The 22,567-nt window shown below is 28.4% G+C and overlaps 3 protein-coding genes across 8 annotated transcripts; 1 reads left to right on the top strand and 2 right to left on the bottom strand.

Moving 5' to 3' along the window:
- Positions 1 to 21: 21 nt before the first annotated feature.
- LOC100646672 (presequence protease, mitochondrial) lies at positions 22 to 3,995 on the bottom strand. Of its 2 annotated transcripts, none has more exons than XM_012313503.3 (2): positions 3,842 to 3,995; positions 22 to 3,375 (listed from the first exon to the last, which is right to left on the bottom strand). In XM_012313503.3, the coding sequence occupies exon 2, from the start codon at positions 3,354 to 3,356 to the stop codon at positions 246 to 248; it is 3,111 nt and encodes a 1,036-aa protein (XP_012168893.1). In that variant the 5' UTR covers positions 3,357 to 3,375; positions 3,842 to 3,995; the 3' UTR covers positions 22 to 245. The 2 variants fall into 2 exon arrangements, with proteins under 2 accessions (XP_012168893.1, XP_048265970.1); XM_048410013.1 differs by lacking the exon at positions 3,842 to 3,995 and adding an exon at positions 3,470 to 3,597.
- Positions 3,996 to 4,524: 529 nt separating this feature from the next.
- On the top strand, positions 4,525 to 15,172 carry LOC100643738 (DNA-binding protein RFX7). 2 transcript variants are annotated; one of them, XR_007225688.1, is made up of 7 exons: positions 4,525 to 5,287; positions 6,781 to 7,035; positions 7,156 to 7,348; positions 7,434 to 7,647; positions 7,719 to 7,861; positions 7,937 to 13,705; positions 14,211 to 15,172. XR_007225688.1 is itself a non-coding variant. In XM_003398773.4 (6 exons), the coding sequence occupies exons 1-6, from the start codon at positions 4,947 to 4,949 to the stop codon at positions 10,508 to 10,510; spliced, it is 3,720 nt and encodes a 1,239-aa protein (XP_003398821.1). In that variant the 5' UTR covers positions 4,525 to 4,946; the 3' UTR covers positions 10,511 to 15,172. The 2 variants fall into 2 exon arrangements, 1 of the variants encoding a protein (XP_003398821.1); XM_003398773.4 differs by having other exon boundaries at positions 7,937 to 15,172.
- A 2,116-nt stretch (positions 15,173 to 17,288) lies between these two features.
- On the bottom strand, positions 17,289 to 22,213 carry LOC100643854 (ATP-dependent zinc metalloprotease YME1L). Of its 4 annotated transcripts, none has more exons than XM_012313498.3 (12): positions 22,030 to 22,213; positions 21,540 to 21,668; positions 21,049 to 21,468; positions 20,757 to 20,976; positions 20,300 to 20,379; positions 19,916 to 20,159; positions 19,235 to 19,367; positions 18,511 to 18,748; positions 18,198 to 18,440; positions 17,988 to 18,131; positions 17,643 to 17,798; positions 17,289 to 17,553 (listed from the first exon to the last, which is right to left on the bottom strand). In XM_012313498.3, exons 1-12 carry the CDS (start codon positions 22,054 to 22,056, stop codon positions 17,362 to 17,364), a joined length of 2,226 nt encoding a protein of 741 aa, XP_012168888.1. In that variant the 5' UTR covers positions 22,057 to 22,213; the 3' UTR covers positions 17,289 to 17,361. The 4 variants fall into 4 exon arrangements, with proteins under 4 accessions (XP_012168888.1, XP_003398822.1, XP_012168890.1 ...); XM_003398774.4 differs by having other exon boundaries at positions 20,300 to 20,391; positions 22,030 to 22,212; XM_012313500.3 differs by lacking the exon at positions 22,030 to 22,213 and having other exon boundaries at positions 20,300 to 20,391; positions 21,554 to 21,668.
- Positions 22,214 to 22,567: the final 354 nt, after the last annotated feature.

The following is a 22,567-nucleotide window of genomic DNA, read 5'->3' as shown; positions in this document are numbered from 1 at the left end:
GTATATACATGCGTACATATATATGATAGCAATTTTTATAACATTTATTATATAAACATTTTACAACGAATTGCAATACATTTCATGGTAACTACATAAATTGTTCTATATAAGTGTATGTGCATGAATATGCATAAATGATACTCATTTTAATAAATAGCTTATATATGATAATAATATTCATAATTAATATAATTAGTAGATTGACATAATTAATAGATAATATTTATTTTAACACAAAATATTCATTCGACTGCTCTTGCTCGAATTTCTTCTTCTTGATTTTGAACCTTCCAATTTTCGGAATGCCTATTTAATAAATCGTGATTAACTGGTCCAATCAACGCACGTCCTACTCTAATATGTTTCTGATCAGGTTGTAAATATTTAGTAACAACGTGCATAAGTTGGTCTTTAGTTACAGCTTTCAATCTTTCTCTTTGTTCTTGAATATCATCATCCGTTAAGTTGTATCTAAATTTAATCATTCCACGATTACTTGGGGAAACTGGCGCATCAAAATGTTGAAATATTCCTAATTTTGCTTCATCAATATCACTTTGGGATAACGGATGCTTCAATAAGAATTCATAAGCTTTTTCAAATAAGTCTAAGGTACGAGTAGAATTAGGATCTCTGTAAGAATAAAATGCGAATATTCCATCTGATGACAATGTAGCACCACCTCCATAAGCTCCACCTTTTTCACGAATTTCTGGATGTAAGTAAAGTGATGTGATTAATTTAGAAAGTACTCGTAATGATGCGAAGTCGGGATTTGTATATGGTACAGTAAAAATTGCTTTAGCTGTATAATTTACAGCATATGGTAATACATAATGGATAGCGCTATCTTCCATTTCAATATTTTGGCCATGTGTAAAAGTATATGTGTTTTGTGGTGTACCTTTCAATGAACTATAAAATTCACTGATACTTTCTAATATCGTGTCTTTGTTATTTGTACATAAATTTATTGCTGATCTCAGATGTTGTTTATTTAAAATATAATCAGATATTTCTTGCATTTGACTTAAAACAGGGTTTAAATCTGACATTTGTATTATTTTTTTCATGTTTGAGACATATTGTAATCCTGACAGAGTTTCTTTGAATTTAGTGACTGGTGAGACCAAACTGGCTGCACTACTCATTGCGTAAGTGTGCCCTAAATTCGCAATATCGTTAATCAAATTTGCAGCATTAATTTTAACTAATGTTGTAAATCTCTCAATATCAGATAATTGGACATTATTGAACAACTCTAACCATAATTTCCACATATCATTTACATTACGATCTAGACAATAAGATTCTATTAATATTCCTTCTTCATATTGCAATAAGTTATCTTTATGTTCTACAATGTGATTCATAAAATTCAAACCTCCAGTCTTCAATCGTATCATTTGATCAAAGTTTCTATAATCATAATTTTTTGTACCCATTTTTGAAATAATATTATTGAAAAGTGGCAACAATAGTTTTAATTCCTGTGCTAAATCTTGTGTACCAAGAATTCCTCGATAATAACAAACACCATTTGTTGGTTCAGTAGCAACTTGTAAAGGAACACCAACTACCTTCATATCCTCCAATTTATATCGTTCTACATCTTCTTTTATATCATTTATTTCTAAAGTAGGAAGGACATTTACATCTTCTTCTTTCTGTTGTTCTTCAAGAAGAATTTTTCCATCTATATAAATTTGATCTAACTCTTCTTTGGAAAGTAGTTTTAATTTAGATTCTAACAATTCATGTTCAGCAGCTCCTTTTTCATGATCATATTTCTCATATGGCAGCATTGTTAATGTCAATCTATGATTATTATCCATTAAATATGCTTTCACTAATTCTTGAAGATATTTAGGATTGTTCTTTATTCCTTCTCTAAATTTCCTAATTGCTTTATTGATTCTCATTGATTGTATAAGATCGCCATTGTGATTCCACAATGGTGTTAAGCTAAAAAGTAATTGCAATCCAAAATTGGAAGTTTGATGTTTTAGTTGAAGCTCAATACTATGTAGGACAGTCTCTACATGATCTTCCATAAAACCTTCTGTAACAACTTTCTGTACAGTTTCATTAAAAGTCTTATCTACTTTTTCAAAATCTTCTGGTTTAACACCAAGCAAACTAACAACAAACATGGTATCTTTACATTGGGAATCAAAACCTGTCATTGGGCCAAAAGCAGTTCCCAGTTTTGATTCTACTAAGGCCTTAAAAAATGCTGAATTTGGACCTCTTAACAGTAGTTGAGATAAAATGTTTATTTCAAAATTCTTTTGTATATCAGTGATATCATTGCACAAATAACCAATAGCTATGCTACCTTGTCGACTAGGATCTGGAGCCATTGGATTTGGCCTACAAGTAATATGTTCTTTTTTTGGATTGTTCCACCGTTTTTCTGAAGGAACTTCCGACATAGATGTATCTATCTTATCCATTAGAAAGAGGTATCGATCATTGATAAATTTTAAATGATCTTCTAAAGGAAAATTGCCATAGGAATAGAATCGAGAGTTAGAAGGATGATAATAAATTTGATGGAAATTGAGTAGATCAACATATCTTAAAGTAGGAATAACAAGAGGATCTCCACCAGAAATTACTGCATACGTATGATTAGGTAAAATAAGATTTAGTAATTTTTCAGCTAATATTGTTTGATTTTCATTGAAGACACCTTTCATCTCATTAAAAACTACCCCTTTAAAAATAATAGGGGAATTTTTGTCATTAATATCTGCATGTTCTAATCTCCATCCTTCCTGTTTAAAATCAAGTTCTCTTAAATTTGGTTTAAATACAGAATCTAGATACACTGACTGTAAATTTCGATAATCTTTCAAATTTTGTGTAGAAAATGGATATATGGTATAATCAGGTCCTGTCATAGCATTCATAAATGTAGCCAATGATCTTCGTAACATTTTGAAAAATGGGTCTCTACATGGATATCTTTCACTACCACAGAGAGTAATATGTTCTAGGATATGAGGTAAACCCGTAGAATCTTTTGGAGTTGTACGAAATCCAACTGAAAATACATTATTACTGTCATCTCTGGCTAAATGTAAATACTGTGCCCCTGTTCCCAAATGAGTTAATCTGACTGCAGTTAGATATACTTCATCTATTTTTGCAATTTCATCTACTATAAAACCATGAATAATTTGTCCATTTTTAAATTTATTAACATCACTTTCTGTTACATTTCTATCATATTTTGTAGCACTAAATGCTACATTTCTTTTTGAATGGAAATTGCGATATTTCAAATAGTGTTTCAATTTAAATTGACGTAAATAAGAATTTTGTGACAAACTCAACATCTTCAACATGATTCTGTAGCACTTCAATCTGTAAAAGGTTAATCACTATTACCTTATGTCACTTGAATAACATATAGTGAAAGATCTTTAAAAAAAATATCATTTTATACAATATCACTAACCAAAATTAGATATTCGGTGTGTAAATAATGTTATATCTTTTTTAAAACAATATTTACAAATTTTCCAATTTCTAAATTTAAAAATAATCCATAACACGTGATTTTTTATTACGATGAATGTTAATGTAATAATCATCAATAATTAGTATTTATAGTAGATTATTTAATTAAATGGTAGTTATATGATATTAATTAATAATGATTACATCGAAAATTTACAGAAGACAAAATTCATTTTGTAACTGATAATAGATTACAAATCATGATAGTATATAATTGTAATTACAAGGTAATAGTTATATACAATATTAAATATATAACAGTCTAAAGTAAAAAAATCAACTAAATAATTTTATATTACGATAATCTTACCTATCAGCTCTTACATATAACTTTTAGATATTCATTCCCGGCATTATGTACGATGATAGAATTTTTCTTCTAGTTCTTTTGATGCCTTGATTATGTACAAATAACTAGGCAGGCAAAATCTATTTATTATTATTATAAAATCTTATTATTAAAATTATTAAGATATAAACTTATAACTATTACTATTTTTGTATAAAACTTGTTTTTCATGAATATAAAATTACTTATTTCATATACTTAAACTTTTATTTCATTCAGATATATTTTAAACTTTAGGTTTAAATTTATACTAAAAAAGGTGCGCGCCTATCTTAATTACAAGGTATTAACACTAGCCAATTATATTATTATGTCTAGTATTTCCAAAACCATAGCGTATCAACCAATAATTAAGCGTATTCAATTATAGACATCCAATAAGAAACCTGATATTAAAGAAATAAAACAGGTAGAATTGCAACGAACGATCGTTGCGAAAAAATATAATGACATTTTGCCATTGAATCTATGAAGTTGAAAATTGTATGAGCTCATTATCAATAAAATACATACGATATTTATACAGATATACGATAAAAATATATAAATTCAATGGAACTTCGAGAACTATTTACCAATAGTTGCTGATCTTTTTAAGGGAAACGCAAGTTCGATGAGAATACGACTTAACACGTAGGAGAAAGCGACATGAAGCGACATACTCACAAGACAAAGCGCAAGATCTATGACGATTGAAGAACGCGCAAAGTGCTCGGATTTCCGTGCCTAGTAGACCGTCCACTAATCCTGATATTAAAGTTGGTCATGGGTTGCGCATAAGAGCATTCCGCCAAAATGAACTATGCCAAAAGGCATGGATAAAATGTTGCTCGTGAGATCGGTATGACGGATCGGTGGTTATTCTCATATTGTATGCGCTTCGGCGACTTGTCGGGTCCGCGCGAGTGGAGGGTCTCGAATGGCGCTCATGTATAATCACCGGGAGTGCAATGCTAACAAGTAGTCCAGCTGACTCTGACAAAATGGTAGGGTACTCGCGTCGTCCTACGGGAGGTGATCAATTTTTCCACACATAATCGAAGCGCCTCCGCTCTGACGGGGTACGATGAGTACTGATAACCATGATCAAACGAAGCCCTGCGTCAGCAAACCACCCGCAAGAATCGAGCTTAATGCCGACGAAAGCGCGTTCGACGGCAGGCGAATTAAGAAGGAACGAACTGACGTTTCCCTTGAGAATGGTGACGGTAGCATCAACGCCGGCATTAATGATACTAACAAGCAACTACAGTCGAGTCAGCGACCGGCTGCCGGCAGATTTTCAAACGGCTTCCACGACGACGACCTACTTCAGGATATCATCGCGGCCAAGTTCACGGCTCTGGCAAATCATGGCACAACCACCAAGTACGACAAAATTCGGCTCATGATCGAAGATAGCATCAGGTTAATTCAATTGTTCTCTCTCTCTCTATCTCTATCTCTCACTCATTCACTCACTCTCTCTCTCTCTCTGTCTCTCTCTTTTTCTTTCTTTCTCTCCCTCCCTTGCTTGCTTACTCGCTCTCGCTCCTTCCCGTTCTTTTCTCTCATTTTCTCTTCTCCTGCCTCTAGGCTTTTCTTTCTTTTTATTCTCAATGTATCATGTTTTTTTTCCTTTTACATTAATGAATTTGTAGAATTTTTGGTCAAATTTGCGATTTGTTCAATTATTTGAATGTTTCTATTATAAGTTGAAGAAAATTAGGTGATAAAGTCCAAAAGAAATTTTGTATTAAAAAATTTAATTGTTTATATGCTTCTTTTCATATTTCTCTTCATTCTTCTTTAATGATTTATTTAGTTTGCGATTGTGAAATTAAAGTTACTTAATACATTTTGTTAACACATACTTTTTTCAATGTTTATGCTAAATAAAAACAATGTTTCTTTCATTTCTCTTTATTTATAATAATAATTACTGTAATATTAAAGTTATTTCAAACATCTTTTTTTAATGCAATGTATAATAAGCACAAAGATGTTTCAACTGAATTCATAAATAAAAGCAGAGTTTCAACTATTGCCTAAAGTTTTAAATAAGAGATATATGTTTAAGTAGAATCACACTGTTTCATATTTTTATTTCAGATGAAGAGAAGTTATTTCAATAAAAATTTTGTATAAATGTATATATTTTTATCTTTATGGAATAATGAATACTGTAAAATAAATTAATAAATATCTAATGTCTTTGCTTTACTTTTGAAATAAAAGTACCATTTATAGTAATAATATTTATATAAATTAAGCAATTAGGAATAAAAGAGAAACATTGTTATTGTGTTTGAAATCTATAATCTAAAATACTCATAAGCCAATACATTTTTGAGAAAGTATTAAAACAACTTAATATTAATTGTGTGTCTGAAATATATTTTCAAGTTAATTTAAATTTATGCTAAAATGAAATTGAAGATTTTATAATAAGACAAATATATATGTAATTCGCTAATAATAAAAAAAGGAAATATGTATTTATATAATTTTCTGAGGAAATAGAAATAAAATAATTTTTTATTTAAATTTACAAGCTAACTAAACAAATTCTATTTTAAGCTATACTTTACTAAATTTATTTTACCATGTTATGTTAATACTTACAGAAAAATTACATATTTCATATGTACATAAAAACATTATTTATTGATTATATGCTATAATTCTTTTATATAATATAAAATTATATTCTATGTATAAGTATTTAAAACGGAACTACATGTAAATTATAAACACATATATGGAGAATAAATATGTAAATTTTTTTTATATTATCATGGTTTTAAATATATGTTTTCATTCAAGTATTATTTTAAACAATGTACATTCGATAAATTTTATATACAGTGTGTTTTATATATAATTATATACAAATCAAGTTTATTGATTTTTATATACAGTGAAGAATCAAAAGCACGTATTCAAGAAATCTTCTCACAAATTGAACAACTGAAAATAGAAGAAAAATTATTGTTGTACCTGAAACTTCCACTATCATTGACTAATACTGGAGGAACTGTTGATCCTTTGAGACAACCATTAAATCCATTAGGAAATCGTTATGAAATTCATCAAACTATCATGTGGATTAAAACACATTTAGAAGAAGATCCAGATGTTTCTTTACCAAAACAAGAAGTTTATGATGAATATAAGTAGGTAGTTTAAATATGACATGTTTTAAAAGTTGTCCTAAAAGTTTTTTATTAATTAATTAAACTTTGAGTATCTTATTGTTATTTATTATTTTACATTTGTTTTCAATTTATTTATAGTATGTATTGTATGCGAAATTCTATGAAACCCTTATCAACTGCTGATTTCGGTAAAGTTATGAAACAAGTATATCCAAGAGTTCGACCACGTAGACTAGGCACACGAGGCAATTCACGTTACTGTTATGCTGGAATGCGCAAGAGAGTTAAATTGGATCCTCCAACATTGCCTAATATATCAGGCACTCAGACTGTAAGATACAAAATTGTTTTAAAAATTGTATATAATGTATATTTTCTCTATATTTTATATTATAATTAAATTTTAAATTTTTTAGGGTGATGAAGTAGATGAAAATATTACTGAAGAAATGTTGGGAGCTGCATCTACATTGATCAGAGAATGGGCAGAAAGCCTCCTTGGTTTGAAATTTCCAACTTTGAGTGCCTTAGCACGTCATCTTGTTGATAATTTGTGTGTTGATACTCGATCTCTATCTGCTGTGTGCATATTATGTGCTTCAGGAAATTCGAATACATCGACAAATAAAGGTTTGATGGTTGTTATATATTTCAGAAGCATTCTTTCTGATTGTATATTATAAGTTATTTTATATATTCAGAGTCGAATACAGATATACGTGCAACACCTATTAGTGGAAAGTCTGGGAAGCTTAGAGAAGCACAATTACAGTTGCAACGAAAGCTACAACAGCGAGAACATATAAGGGATCAAAAACACCGTCATCTTGATACTGTTATACAGGTATAAAATATTTTCTTAGTAAGTAACAAGATGTAGGTAACTAACAGTAAATGTAATGTTTCTTAAATGTTTCAGAACCAGAACAAAGAGAAGACTGTCGATAATAAAACGGGGGCAAATAAGGGAAATAAGAAAACTAAATCCAATCAGTCATCTCAAGGTACAAATGTATCGAGTGGGCAGCAGAATGCATTAACGAAATTGAGTTCATCTGCTGTAGTAACCAATCGGCAGAAGAAAGTTTTTAAAGCTACTAGTAGTCAGCCATGTAACATCTCCCTGGAATCCAACTGTGATAATATAGTGGTACAATCGATTGAAGACGTACAGAATAATAGCAACCCTAGTGTAGTAATGACCAACTGCGTAAATACACAGCGAGATATCAAACCCAAAAATTCCAGAAAGCGTGCCAATCCAATTGTATTGAATCAACCATCAGAGACAAGTCCTGAGAAGCAGACAAAACTTACAGAACAGCAAATACAAGAGAATGTAGAGCATTCCAATGTGTTGTTGCCTAAGCTTACATCTATACAACGTCCCGGGAAAATTTCGGTGATACTAGCTAGTAATCTGAAGCCTACCAAGTGCAAAACAAACGAGGCTGTTAACAATCAGCCTACCAAAAACTGTGATAACGAATCATCAACATGTTCCAAAAGTTGCATTAAAGTAAATGGTTGTCCCAACACTTTTGAGTCTAGTTCAAATGCAATAGAGGAATCTACAGTTTTAACTAAAGACCAGATTCTATTATTGCAAGAGAATTCAAATCTTGCAGGTAAAACTGAGAAACTTGGCTCTATTGATTCGGATGCTTTAGATGATTATTTGAATGGAGGTAACAACTCTCAAGAACAAGAGGAGGAATTATTACAGTATTTTCAACAAAGCAATTCATCAAGTTCAGATGTGGAAGCAAATACTATTGCTATTGATGAACAAATATCAAGATCTGATAAAGTTTCACAGCTAAGATTAATATTACAACAGAATTTGAAAGGAGGGACTGTACATGCACCTGTTGATGTATTACCTGCTGCTATCATTAGGCAAAATGTTGAAAAACGTGAAATCACTCAAAAGCACAATTTGATATTACCAACTTTACTAAACCATTCGAACCAAAATAATACCAGACGTAGAGTCAGTTTTGAAACAAATGTTGTAGAACATGTTCAAGACTCGAATGTTATTACTAATACAGTTCCACAGAGCCCAAATACACGACGTCGAATATTTAATTTTACGCCAATATCGCCGGGCCCACATTCACCTATTAATGGTCGCGCTTCCAAATCTAATTCTGCAAACGCTAGCCCATTCGTTTCACCACGAAATACACCTGTGCCACGGTCGAGAAGCAATTTGCAAGCAAGTAGTTCCAGAGCTCGTACTCACAAATCCTTATCGCGTTCAATATCTTGCAGTATGCCTTATACTAGCAAGAATGATACTTTTGTTGTTCCCACAAGTGGTCCGGAATTAGTTAGACAAGCGTCATCTACACCGCAGTTACCGTTGATTTCTACCAAGTCGTCGGAAGTGCAGGTAGATAGTAGTACAACGCAAATTTCAGTTACACCAAAAAGAGAAGGACAAGGATCACAGTGTGCTGCATTTTTATCTTCTGATTTAGCACCGCAAAAACAATTACTCATTAATTATCCAAGTCAGGAAAATTTACAAGAAATTAAAAACGTTTATCAAAAAAATCAACCTGATCAGGAAATTAGCGAATTGTTTCATAACAATAAACAATTTACCAGTGAACTTTATAGGTCACAATCAGTTCCATTACATAGAATGGTTAATCCTGCATTGATGTCACCTATTTCAACGCAACATTGCTTATCATCCTTTCAGAGCCAGAGTTTTAATCCATCTACAAGCAGTTCCATAGCGCCTACGCCAGTACCTAGTGAGTTCAATGATTTTGGATCAATGGGTCAACCAGAAGGACCTTCAACATATTTACTTGATGACGTTGATCCAAACTTTATATCAGATGACCAAAATTTCTTAATGGGTGACAAAGAAATTACACCTGAAAACATAACGAATATATTAAACATTTTGGATGAAGAAGGAACTCAAAGCTTGCAAATTTTACCGGAACAACCTGCAGAAGAAGGCTTGATAGAAAACAATTCAATAGTGTTGGATGCTTTACCAAATTCAAATTTAAACTTATCAGAAGAGGATATGTTAGATCCATCAAATGTACTTGATATTCCAGTAGGTGGAGCATTACAGAAAATAATACAGTCACGCTCCTATCCTAATACACCATTACCTGTGCCAGTATCAACATATACGCCATCTTACACAGAAGATAGTAATGGATCTAGATCATATCCTTCGACACCACTACATACAATTCAATCGCAAGAAACGTATCAGGATACTAACGAACCAATGCTCTCAAGTCCTACTCTGAATTCTTTAAACTTGCACAATGAAACTGTTAACGAGTCTACTTCTAGCAGTTTATGTAGGAATGTTGTGGATTTGCTTGAAGCCAATTTCCTTGGAGAAACTGATACAGAAACAAATGATTTGGACCCACTTGGTAATTTTGATGGATTACAAGATGTTGATTCATTGACACCTTTGTTTAATGAAGTGACAGAGCCTAATCGTTGAAAGCATATACAAAAGTAATTCATGGATTTCTTGTGATTTTGCATAGTGATCTACCAAAGGTTGGAAAAATAATTTTTAAATTGTATGTTAGCATGACTCCATTTTATAATGATAGTAATTTGCATAAATATTCCATTTTAATATGCAAAACATTATAGTGGCAGTATGAAAGGATTAAAGATTAAATCCTAGTTCCTTGTGCTAATATCAAATAATACATGTCACAGTGATCACATAAAGATGCATCAGTTTGAGTTTTTGTTAGAATAAAGAATTCTTTCTTGTTTTATATTTATGAATATAATTTACGTGAATTTGTCATTTTTTACCATTTATTGAGACATTAAATAAATCTCTACTGCTTAGGTAATACATACATGATAACAAGAATATACCAGAATTAATGTCTTTAATTTATCTTCTCAATTACAGTACTATACATACATTATAATGAGAGGAGCTCATGATAGAAAATTCAAATATAAAAAAGATGTCTTTAAAAGAGTTGAATACTATATTGACTATTGAATTGAACATAATTTTGACGAAGTTATAAGTATTCATAATTCAATTCAATATATAAAGAGCAGAATGAGTGACTGCCAATGGTATTTTTTTTAGACTTGTATTTCTTATTTTTTAAAGTAAGTAAAGCGAGAAAGAAATCACTGTGATGCAAATATAATCTTCGAACATTATATATTTCTTGAATTTGCCACTAGTGAAACTAAAAAGTGTAAATGTCTTCAGTGAAGTCTTAGGTGTCTTTGGTGGAACATTGAGTTTTCAAGTGTGAAAAATATGACGAAGAAGTTGCTCAAACAGAGCGATCGTCGCTGTGAAGTATTTGAGATTCGAATAAGTGGAAGTTGATTTTATATAAATACTTTATATTCGTCGTTTTGAAACGTTTGTTTCTAAGTCATTTAAGAACGCGTTATTGCGACTTTGTTATTCAAGCGTTTCTAAGAAATATTTACGATCACCTGCTGGACATTGGTGAGCTTCTTTTTACATAACAATCGGTATTGAACCCAGTATGTAGTACGCTTTTTCTGACCGGCAAAGTGACGGCAAAAAAGCGAGTATGTAAATTTATAAATGTTTTATTTTACCTCATATCTATATAAATTTGTCAAATTTGCGTTTGATTGATAAAACATCACATTTTAGATCAGAAGTATTCAAACTTCATAAAATCACTATTACTGTTTGTTAATATTTACATTTCTCTTCCTTTTATTCTGTCCTGCCATGTGCTTTAAACTTTATTATTAATATAAATAAATTTATTAAATTCACGGTTACCATCTTTTTAAATATGACTTCAAATTGTTACTTTGGATATGATTTTTAAATATTAGTATGACCTACCAAAAATTGATCAAAATTCGTATAATTTGGGTAATTGAAGTTTGACCACTTTTGTTTTAAATAAAAGATAAAGCAAACAGAAACGAAAAAGAATTGTGCTTCGAAAGACATAAAATTTCATATTTATGTACCGTACTGGATTCTACATCGATAATACTGCTAAATAATTATTACTATGGCGGGTCTTCCTGGTATATCGTTTTGTTCATTAATGAAATCCGAATTACCATAAATACACCGCCAATTTATATTTTTCTACGGCGTTCTTGATCGAGAATTTTATGAATTGGATAGTTGTTTAACCGATTTTTATTCCTAACTTACCGTGGTTACTTAGCTTTCAACGCAGAAAAAGTTAGAATTTTTTGTAGAGAATCCACACAAAAATGTATGGTATGATCGCGGTTGTATGAATTTCATCATTTAAAATTATTTTTCACGTCAAAGTCTTAAAATGATGCGCTTCAACATCGTAAAATATTAGATTTTTATAAAAAATATGGGGTAAACGTTATTTACTCGCAAATGATCACGAACACACGACATTTGCAAGAATTCTATATTATCATTCTGTAAAGGATTATATGGCGTTGCGAATGTTAACACCATGTAAATATATAGTATGATTTTTGTGAAATCTTGTTCTTGAGAGTTACTATTGACGTACTAAATAGCATGAACCAAATCTCGTGTTTCTGTTAATCGATTAACATTTTAATAATCAAATAAGCAATTATTATGACAATAAAAAAATACGAAGAAGAAGGAATGAAATAAGTTAAAAAATAACGAATTATTTAAAATTTACGTTTTTGTATCTACAAGAGTAATTTCTGTGTGAATTTATGTCTAATTTTTTCGTAACGTTACGATTAACCAGAGTATATTTTGATACGTTTTTTGGTTTGTGCTATTGCCATATAAAGGCACTACATTGCTAATACCGGTTTTTAATCGCCATTTCACATACCGTAACTAAATAATCGTATGTGGGAATTCGAAGAATTTCGAATTCCATAAATCTAGAATGTTACGCATGTAATCATGGTTTTGAATTTGTAACCTGCACGTTTCTATTAACCTTTTGAAGCATGAATCGAGCCAATACGATGACCCAAATAAGAACAAAACTTTTCGACGAAAGTAATCTCTCGGCATATCATAAAGTTTTTAAATGACAAATTAAGAATAGAAAATCGAATGAGATTTCTTGGAAGATATTAAAAGATACTTTATATGAGCATGTCTATTAAGCGTATTTTTATATATTGATTCAAATTTAAACAAAATAAAATGAATAAAAAGGTAGAAAAAAGAAAAAGATATAGAAAGAAGTGGAAATCAGCAATACTTCAAAAGGTTAATAAATATTTCTGGTAATTGCATCACACATTTATAAGCAACAAGAAAACGTTAGTTTCCCACGCAGCCTGAAATACAGCGAGAGTAACACATTCTTTGTATGAAATGAGTTACAACGTAGTTTCAAATATTCTAAACTATTAAAACAAAACTAATAAGACGGTAATCTTACTGTAAGGCGAGTTGTGAATTGTACAAACATAAAAAAGAGAATCATTCGACGAACCAAGTAGTGATTTGAAACTAGCAGTTAAATAAATGGACGAAAAGAAAAGAGGACTCGACCTTCCATAAGTTGTGAAATGACAAGAAAAAAAGTAAGAGAAAGAAAGAAAAAATTAATGGAAAATATGAACCGAGCAACTATAGGAAGTTCTTAGACGTGAATGACTTTCATTAACTTGACCAAATGATCGAAGATCTTGGAAATTTCTATAACAGTACTGCTATTTGTAACTCGTAAGTAAAAAAAAAGTATATGTACTACGATATTACTTGTTGTTGTACGCACAAAGATTTTAGGTAGGAATTATTCGATATTATCGTGTAATCAGGGTTTGTCTGTGCTGTTTGATTTACAATTTGAATTTATCTAGATGCGAATATCGATATATTAATGAAAAATATGTGAAACATTTTTATGAAACAGTTAACAATGTGCAATAATCGTACTATCCTTTATTTGCCAAACAAAGAAAAGGAGAACAGTAAGATTAATATTATAAAATTATTGGCTCAAATTAATAATACGAGAATAAATGCGAAGCGTTAAAATTGATACTGGTATCTAGACATCTGTAATGTAACAGCACCGATTTATAAAAAAAAAGAAAAAAAATTAAAAACAAAATAGCGGAAATAAATTATATTGAAACATATATACATTCATATTTACACAGACAGTCAATAGATATAGTTATATTTAAACGAAAAGGTAATAATAACGGCGATCTTGTCTGCATAGGAAATCCTGAGCATCATTTTGAATACTATATTGTTTCAATGGAAAATGAAAATACACTGATGGGACAAGATTGTTTGAATGGGCATGGTATAACTAAATCATCATACAATTTGACTTTGCACTGTATTTTTTCCCTCCATCGGAAGTTTGTTGATTTGTGGATTGTTTATTTTCTTTTCTTTATTGATATTTTATTTATCTATATTCCGTGTTAATATTTAATATCACGATAAAGAAATATATTTTCCTTTGTAACAAAAATTTTATACAAATATTGCCTTGTGTTGTTTAATAATTGATCTTTTCTTCTCGAATTGAAATATAAATTTCGACGGAGAAAAAATGGAGTACAAATGGATAATTACTCGAATATTAACAATACTGCATGGGGTAGGACAATTTTATAGGTCAGTAAAATATTATATGTCGTAATCGTAGAATGCAATAATTTATCGGTCATCACGATTAGAAATACGTAGAATGAAATAATTTTCATAAAACAAGATCCATCGATCATAGATTATCACAAAGATCTTCTTTTTAATTTGTAAAATATCATTCAAGTTTTACTGATTTCGAGTGTTCTGTTCTTCGACGTCATCATGAATTAACATACTATCCTACATAGCCAAATAAAATAAAAATACAAGAAATGTGTTTCCATGAAAAAAAATAATAAGAAAGTATGAACAAAGTACTGTTGCTTGCAGATTGATTTTATTGGTAATTTTTAAAACAGAAGAAAAAACTCGCCTTGCTTATTTTCCGTCAAATATATTTATAATATACGTAATCTTGCCACATAAAACGATCTGCGTTTTGTTTCTTGTCAAAGATTTTGTATTACTTTCAATTGAAGGAAAAAAATAGACCTGGCGATATTATGCGGCTCTAATGCCGTTTCTGAGGCTTATAGATCTTCGAAGGATCGTTTTTTTGATTCTTCAAGATACTTTTGCTTCGTTAATGAGAAAAAACAAAAAACAAAAATTTCTCTACCTATTTTGTATGATCGAATGTCAGGTAGACTAAATCAAGCAATAGGAAAGCGGTATTCCCATTGCGTGTGCTAGTGTTACTGGCAATTTATTTTGCTTTGTAAATAAAAATTCTTTTTTAGTAAAAAAAAGGTGCAAAAAAGTCATTAAAGAGAAACATAACAAATGCAGTTCCCTCTTTATTCCTTATAAGATAACAATAAATTCCCGTTATTAATTCTTCATAAATATTTTTCTTTTTTAAGTTTAATGTTATCAAATTTTATATATCATATAGAACTTTATATTTTAAATTAGCTTACATGTTAAAAATATTTATTCTCACTAAATATTTATCTTTAAAAAGGTTCTATATGTTTACTATAAGTAGTACTTTTGTAACTAAAGTATTTTTAATAATATTTGTAACTATTTTCTTTTTTTATTCATTAGTTTTATGTTATGATATATTCGTATTATATCAATATAAATTTTGTAAGACTCAATCTGCATACGCTAGTGGAAGTAACTTTTTTTATTTTTTAAGAAAAAATGTCTAAGTTTTAACTGTGTATGAAAACTTTATTTTAGTAAGACAAATTTTTTTATGTAAATGTATCGAATATATAACAATCTTCAATATTATTTAAATGATAGTATTCACCTCTTTATCGAAAAAATTTATTTGAAGCCAAGAATTTCTTTGAATTGGTTTTCACATATATTATAATTAATATAAAGTATATTATCAATTAATTATTTGGAGAATTTAAACTGTTATGATTTCTCTCAAAGTTAGTAAACTGTGATATTTGTATGAATACTTCTATAAATGAGTTTTCCTGTACATCCGTTTATTGTACATATGTAATCTTAATCTTGTAGATTTATATTACAGATCATTTTCCGTGGTTTATATTTGCTCACATATGTATAGTATATTTTATGCAAATTGTTTATTTAAAACACATTTGAATTTAAATTTTATAGAACTTTATTTTAAAAACATTGTCAAATAATATTACACGTTGTTAATTGCTAAATTCAATGTCATTAAATTTTAAATAAAACGAAAGGAGTAAGCATTGATGAATTATAGTAATGTATTAGAAGTAAATTTAGATGCAATAATAATAGCGTGATCTGTATCGTATGATGGAAGAATAGATAGGGATTATACGAAATATGAAATATATGGATACATATATAATTTTGTATAATTTATAATATCTATGTAGTAAATAAAATGTTAATGCTATATGGCCTAAATGTTATTAATCTGTTTGAATATTTTGTACAAATAAAAATATTTTCTTTCAATCAAACAATTGGTTAACCACGTTAAAAATTGAATAATATAATACTTTAAAGAATGTTTAGCATTATTTAGTAAATATTAGTTTAAATAAAATTATGGTTTATTTCCGACAATGCATTTTTCTAATATATAAAAAAGTAATCAACTTAATAATATTTTCCTATATATTTTTGGTGCAGAATTTACAATAATTTATTTTTTCAACATGAAATCGAAGATTGGCTAACATAAGAAAAGAATTTATTGTTATATTAGTAACAGGAATACAATCATATTGTAAAAATAAATCATTGATATTTTCAGTTCAATATTGCATACAATAAATTTATGTAACAATAATAATAGTATTGACATATTTTCTGTAAATGAAAAATAAAATTTCCTTTGAAAATTAAAATTATATTTGATAAAAATTCCAACTGTACGATTATTACTCCAAATTTTAGGTATTGTAAAAATTTTGTTTTAGTATATAATTATGTATAGTTTGATATTTTTATGTAATTATGTATAATTCGTCACATTTATATTATTTTCTGATATATTTGTATATTGTCTTAATTTATTTTCAGTTGAGACTCTGTAAGGTATTAATTGGTTACAAAAAATAAATTTGTATGAACTGTTATATAAATTTAATGTATTAAAGAAGTAAGCAATTAGATAATGAAATAAAAATTATGTATTACAAAGTTCTCAATTGAAAAAGCTGATATATTTTAATTGAATTTGTAAAATTGAAAATTGTAAAATATAATTACTATAATAAAGTAATATAAAGTATGATTGTAAATTGCGATACTGCACCAAATAATTTATTTTACTTATCATCTTAAACTGAATCTCGATATGCTAGTTATAATACATGTTCAGTCGGATCTACAATTCGTGGTTGATTCTTCAAAGTCTCGGGTGGAATTTTTTCTCCATTAATAATAGCTTCTACATCTTTACTGCTTAATGTTTCGTATTTAAGTAAAGCATCTGCTACTTTTTTAAGTTCTTTCGCATGTTTTTGTAATGTCAGTTTTGCTCGTTCATATGATTCCTAAGATAGAAAATATAGTAATTTTGATGTAAAAAGTTAGAGAATAATATTACATGATAGAATTAACATTATATGCTGATAAAATTTACTTGTAAAAGGCGCTTCACTTCCTTATCAGCAAGATCACTTGTGCTAGGACCTAATTGAAATCCATCGCCTTGACCATTTCTACGAATTGTACCAAAACCAACTTTTTCAGACATACCATATTTGTGTACCATCTCTTCTGCGATGGAAGTCGCCCTCTAAGAAATATGATTATCAATATTATCAATGATTATAATGTAATATTTTCAAGTTTTCACTATTTGCGAATAAAATTAGGAATATTTTTAGTATTTAGAATTTGTTTCCTAAGCTCTTGTAATTTATTTTTAAATTATTGTACCATATGTGATAAGATATTAATATAAATATGAACTATATCAAAATACCTGAAAATCGTTATATGCTCCTGCTGTTACTTTATCAGAACCAAAAATTAATTCTTCTGCAGCACGACCACCCATTGAACTATCCATTAGAGCTAATAATTTGGATTTCGTTGTATGATATTCGTCATTAGATAAAAACGCGGTCTATACAAAAAGAGTACTGAAATGTAATATCAATAAAAAATACAATTATTAATTTATAACACTTACATGTCCCAAAGAATGGCTATGAGATAAGATGGTAATTTTATGTATAGGTGGTGCATCTTTAGTATAATATGCAACTAATGCATGTCCTGCTTCATGATATGCTGTAATGGTATTAGTTTCTGTGTCTTTAATTTTTTGTTTTCTTTCTGGACCCATGATTATTTTATCTCTAGCATATTCTAAATGTTTCATTGTTACATATTCAGCATCATTTATAGCAGCTCTTAAAGCTGCTTGATTTACCTTTTAAAATTAAGCTCATAATAATAAAATTAACTTGATCTAAAATTAGTACTTATTTCCAAATGAATACCATATTCTCTATATCAGCTCCAGTAAATCCAGGCGTACACTTTGCTAAATAGTCTGCGTCAATCTCTTGTGTTAATATTCTTGATAAATATAAATCAAAAATTTCCTTCCGGCTTAAGTAATCTGGTATATCAACAAGAACTTCAACATCAAAACGACCGGGACGCATTAATGCTTTATCTAAATCATCCCGTCTATTCGTCGCACCTAATACTATAACACCTTCGTTCTGAAGAAATCTGTAAGTACAAAGAGATATACAGCTATTAATGATAATAAGTGTATATAAAATCGATATATAAGGTCATAATTTATAAATCATAAATAATAAAATTTAAAATTTGAACTTTATTTCTTCAGAAAAAGAAGAAAGAAATGAATGACTTAATTAGTACTATTTTGCCATCCTACTCTCATTTCTTTAACTCTAATATAAGGAAATATAATATGCTTACTATATTATACATATTATTTATATTGTAGATTCAGTCTCCTAGTTTTAATGCACATGAAATAAAAATATATCTTGAGAAAATACATTAAGAAAGTAGTAAGAAATTGTTGAACTTGTAATACATATATTATTCTTAAAAAATTTAAAAAGATAATCATTAATTTCTTTATCTTTTCTTGTATTAATTTCCTTTGCTTTCGCATATAACCTATATTAATTTTTAGAATTATTCCATATTCTAAAAGATAAAGAGGTAAAATTTTTTATTTACCCGTCCATTTCCGTAAGTAACTGATTTACTGTTTGATTTGCATATGGATGAAGAGCTGAATTTGTTCGTTTTGCACCAACAGAATCAATTTCATCTATAAATATTACGGCAGGTGCTTTTTCTTTTGCTGCTTCTGAAAAAGAATAACAGATCATGAATAAATAATACAAATTTTTCAGGACACTTGAAATTGCACATCATAATATAAATTACATATGATATCAAAATAAATTCTCTTTTCTTCTCTTTAAATTTTTATTCAAAATGAAGATAATAATGAATATCTTTTGTAGAGCATATTGTTTTATAATTGCCAAAATAAACAAATTTTTTGAGGTGATACACACTTGCTAATTAAGGCTCATTAAATCATGATACAAATAAAAAAAAGAATATAAATAGACAACATTAATGACAGTATTAGAATGCTGTGATCATAACATTGAAATATAAATAGCATGTACTATTCCTAATATACATATATAGTACATATATTGAACTAATATGGCTTATAAATAATTAATATATATTAATTATAATAAAGAAAAAGTGTAGAAGAAAAAAAATTGAAAACTATTAATAATACTTCTTTAAAAGTTTTTTTTTGTTTTATTTAATGTATGATTTAGAATGTTTCTTTAATATTTATTTTTTGTTCGCAATATTTTGTTTATAACTTACTAAATAAATCTCTCATTCTTCGTGCACCTTGCCCTACTAAAATCTCTTCAAATTCAGGTCCAGCAGCTTGAAAAAATGGGACACCAGCTTCACCAGCAACTGCTCTAGCTAATAATGTTTTTCCTGTTCCTGGTGGTCCTACTAGTAATACACCTTTAGGTAATTTTGCACCAAGTGCAACAAATTTTTCTGGATTTTTTAAAAATTCAACTATATCTCTTAATTCTTGTTTAGCTTCTGCAACCTAATTATATATAAACAAATGAATATACAGTATTTAGTGAAATGTATTTAGTAAATTTAACGAAAATCTTATTAGATTTTATTCATTTTAGAATTTATTAGATTTTACATATATTGGATTTTTTTAAATGATTTACTTACTCCTTTAACGTCATTGAAAGTTATGTCTGTTATTTCTGGTCTAAACTTAGCACCATCCATTGGAAATCGTAATCCACTTCCTACAACATAAACTGCAATATGAAAGATATAAGAAAATTTACATGATTATTAATAATCTAAAGCATATTAATATATTTTAAATACTACTTTAATGATTACTCTATCTACTCTATGATACTCTATCATTTTAATAATTAATGTTATATAGTTAATATTATATAGTTAATATTAAAAATACTTCTTTCTTTAGTGAAATAATTTTTCAGTGACTTTCAGATTATTATGATTATTCATTTGAAATAATCGATAATATTCAATATTAACATATATTTTTTTAAGATACTAATGACAGAGGGTAACTACAAAAAAATATATTAAAATAAAGTTATCAAAGAAAATAATGATAGAAATTGTATTATATCTCTATAATACATACCTCCATACCAAAACATTAATAATACAGTTCCTGTTAATAAACTACATATTATTTTGAACCATCCAAAAGTTGAATATGTTTGGCGTTTAAGTCCTGCTTCATATCCTTCGATAAAAGCTAATATAATTCTTTTATATTCTTCTGTCGATGTTTGATTATTAAATAAATTTTTTATTGTTGCCAAGTCCTTTTCTTTCAGAGCATGTACTAATCCTGTATTCTATGAAGTAAGAAAGTTATTCACAAAGTATATAAAATATCAATATAGATAATAAATAATACATGATCTTACTGTTCCAGAGAAATGACCAACCAAGTTTTTAAATTTATTTATAAACCATGATTGTTTTTCTAATTCAGTAGAAACATTACGTTTTGTTCTAAAATTACGAATTTGTACATAGTGATTAAATGAATTTTTGTTACAAAAGGTACATAATGTTGTATGATGTTGTTTCGATGATAAATACATAGCAGGTAAAATAATTTCTTCCGTACATCTTTTATATAGATATTTGTGTTTGTTTTTTGTGAAATTTAATCTTGATGTATAGACTTTCCACTTATTATTTTTTTCTAAATTTCTCTTAAAAATTTTCAAAGAAACTTGATCCAATGCTACCAAAACATTATTTGTCCTTATATCAAACATTGTAATTACATCAGACATGTTTAATTTGCCTATTAATGTGTCAATATAATTTTTAGTAGCCTAAAATAAAAAGTAAACTTAGTAATTTGCATCATTATGGTTTTACGTAATACATTACCAAATTATCTTACGTCTGACAAGTTACCAGAAGAGATATGATTCATAGATTTTTTCAATTCATTTTGTCTTTTAACTTTAACTGAAAATGATGTAGATTTTGGACTAACTACTGAAGTTAATTGCGTCAGATGATATAACACCTAGAAATAATTCTCTTTTTTAGAAATAAGAAGTTTTAAATATTTTGCTCTAATTATTTTCAAGGCTGAATAGAATAAAAATGTACACATATGGAAAGTAATTTATTTTGTAATTTAGGAAATTATCTTTTACTAAAGACAGACATGAGATAAACACAAATTTCATAAATTTGTATTAATGTAATAGACATATAAGGTTATAAAACGGAAATTTTTAAACACATTTTTAAGGAAGATATACAATATAAATTTCATGTATATACTTGTAATGTCAGCAAATGTAAAATACTATCTAATAAGCTATCTATGAATTTTGGAAATTTTTGTACAATTGTAGCTATATAAATATGATAATACAAACCTGATTGTGAGGTTGGAAAGAAAACATTGCAGATCAACCCTGTATTTAACACATGTAATAAGATAAATGGAAGTATAACACTTTTAAATAAAACTAAATTCAACTGATAGTGACGTTTTGTTACATATCCAAAAAGATTAAATTACATGCCATCAATATCTCCTATACGAAATATAGTTTTAATGCTGCAAGGTAACGGAAATGACTGCTATCTACAATATAAACTTCCGAATGTTTAAAATCAATTGAGATTAGATTTAAGATTGCGTAAAACACATCGAGATTTTTTCGTAAAATACATATTTTCCCTAATTCGAGATAATATTATGTGTGTAACAATAGATTTTATTTTATAGTTAGATTGTTGGATTAATAATCGCATTTCAAAACAACTATTTTGCGACCCTTGTGCATACTTCATTTATTTTAAGATACAATTTAATTATGTATAAATCAACTTATTTTACATAACACTTTCAATATTATTTTAAATAAATTTCTTTTATCTTTGAACCTATGTACTATTTTCTTATACATT

This window comes from Bombus terrestris, chromosome 11 (assembly GCF_910591885.1).
Source record: "Bombus terrestris chromosome 11, iyBomTerr1.2, whole genome shotgun sequence".
Lineage (NCBI taxonomy): Eukaryota > Metazoa > Arthropoda > Insecta > Hymenoptera > Apidae > Bombus > Bombus terrestris.
Note: the sequence above shows the minus strand (reverse complement) of the source record. Positions and strands in the feature narration are given on the sequence as shown.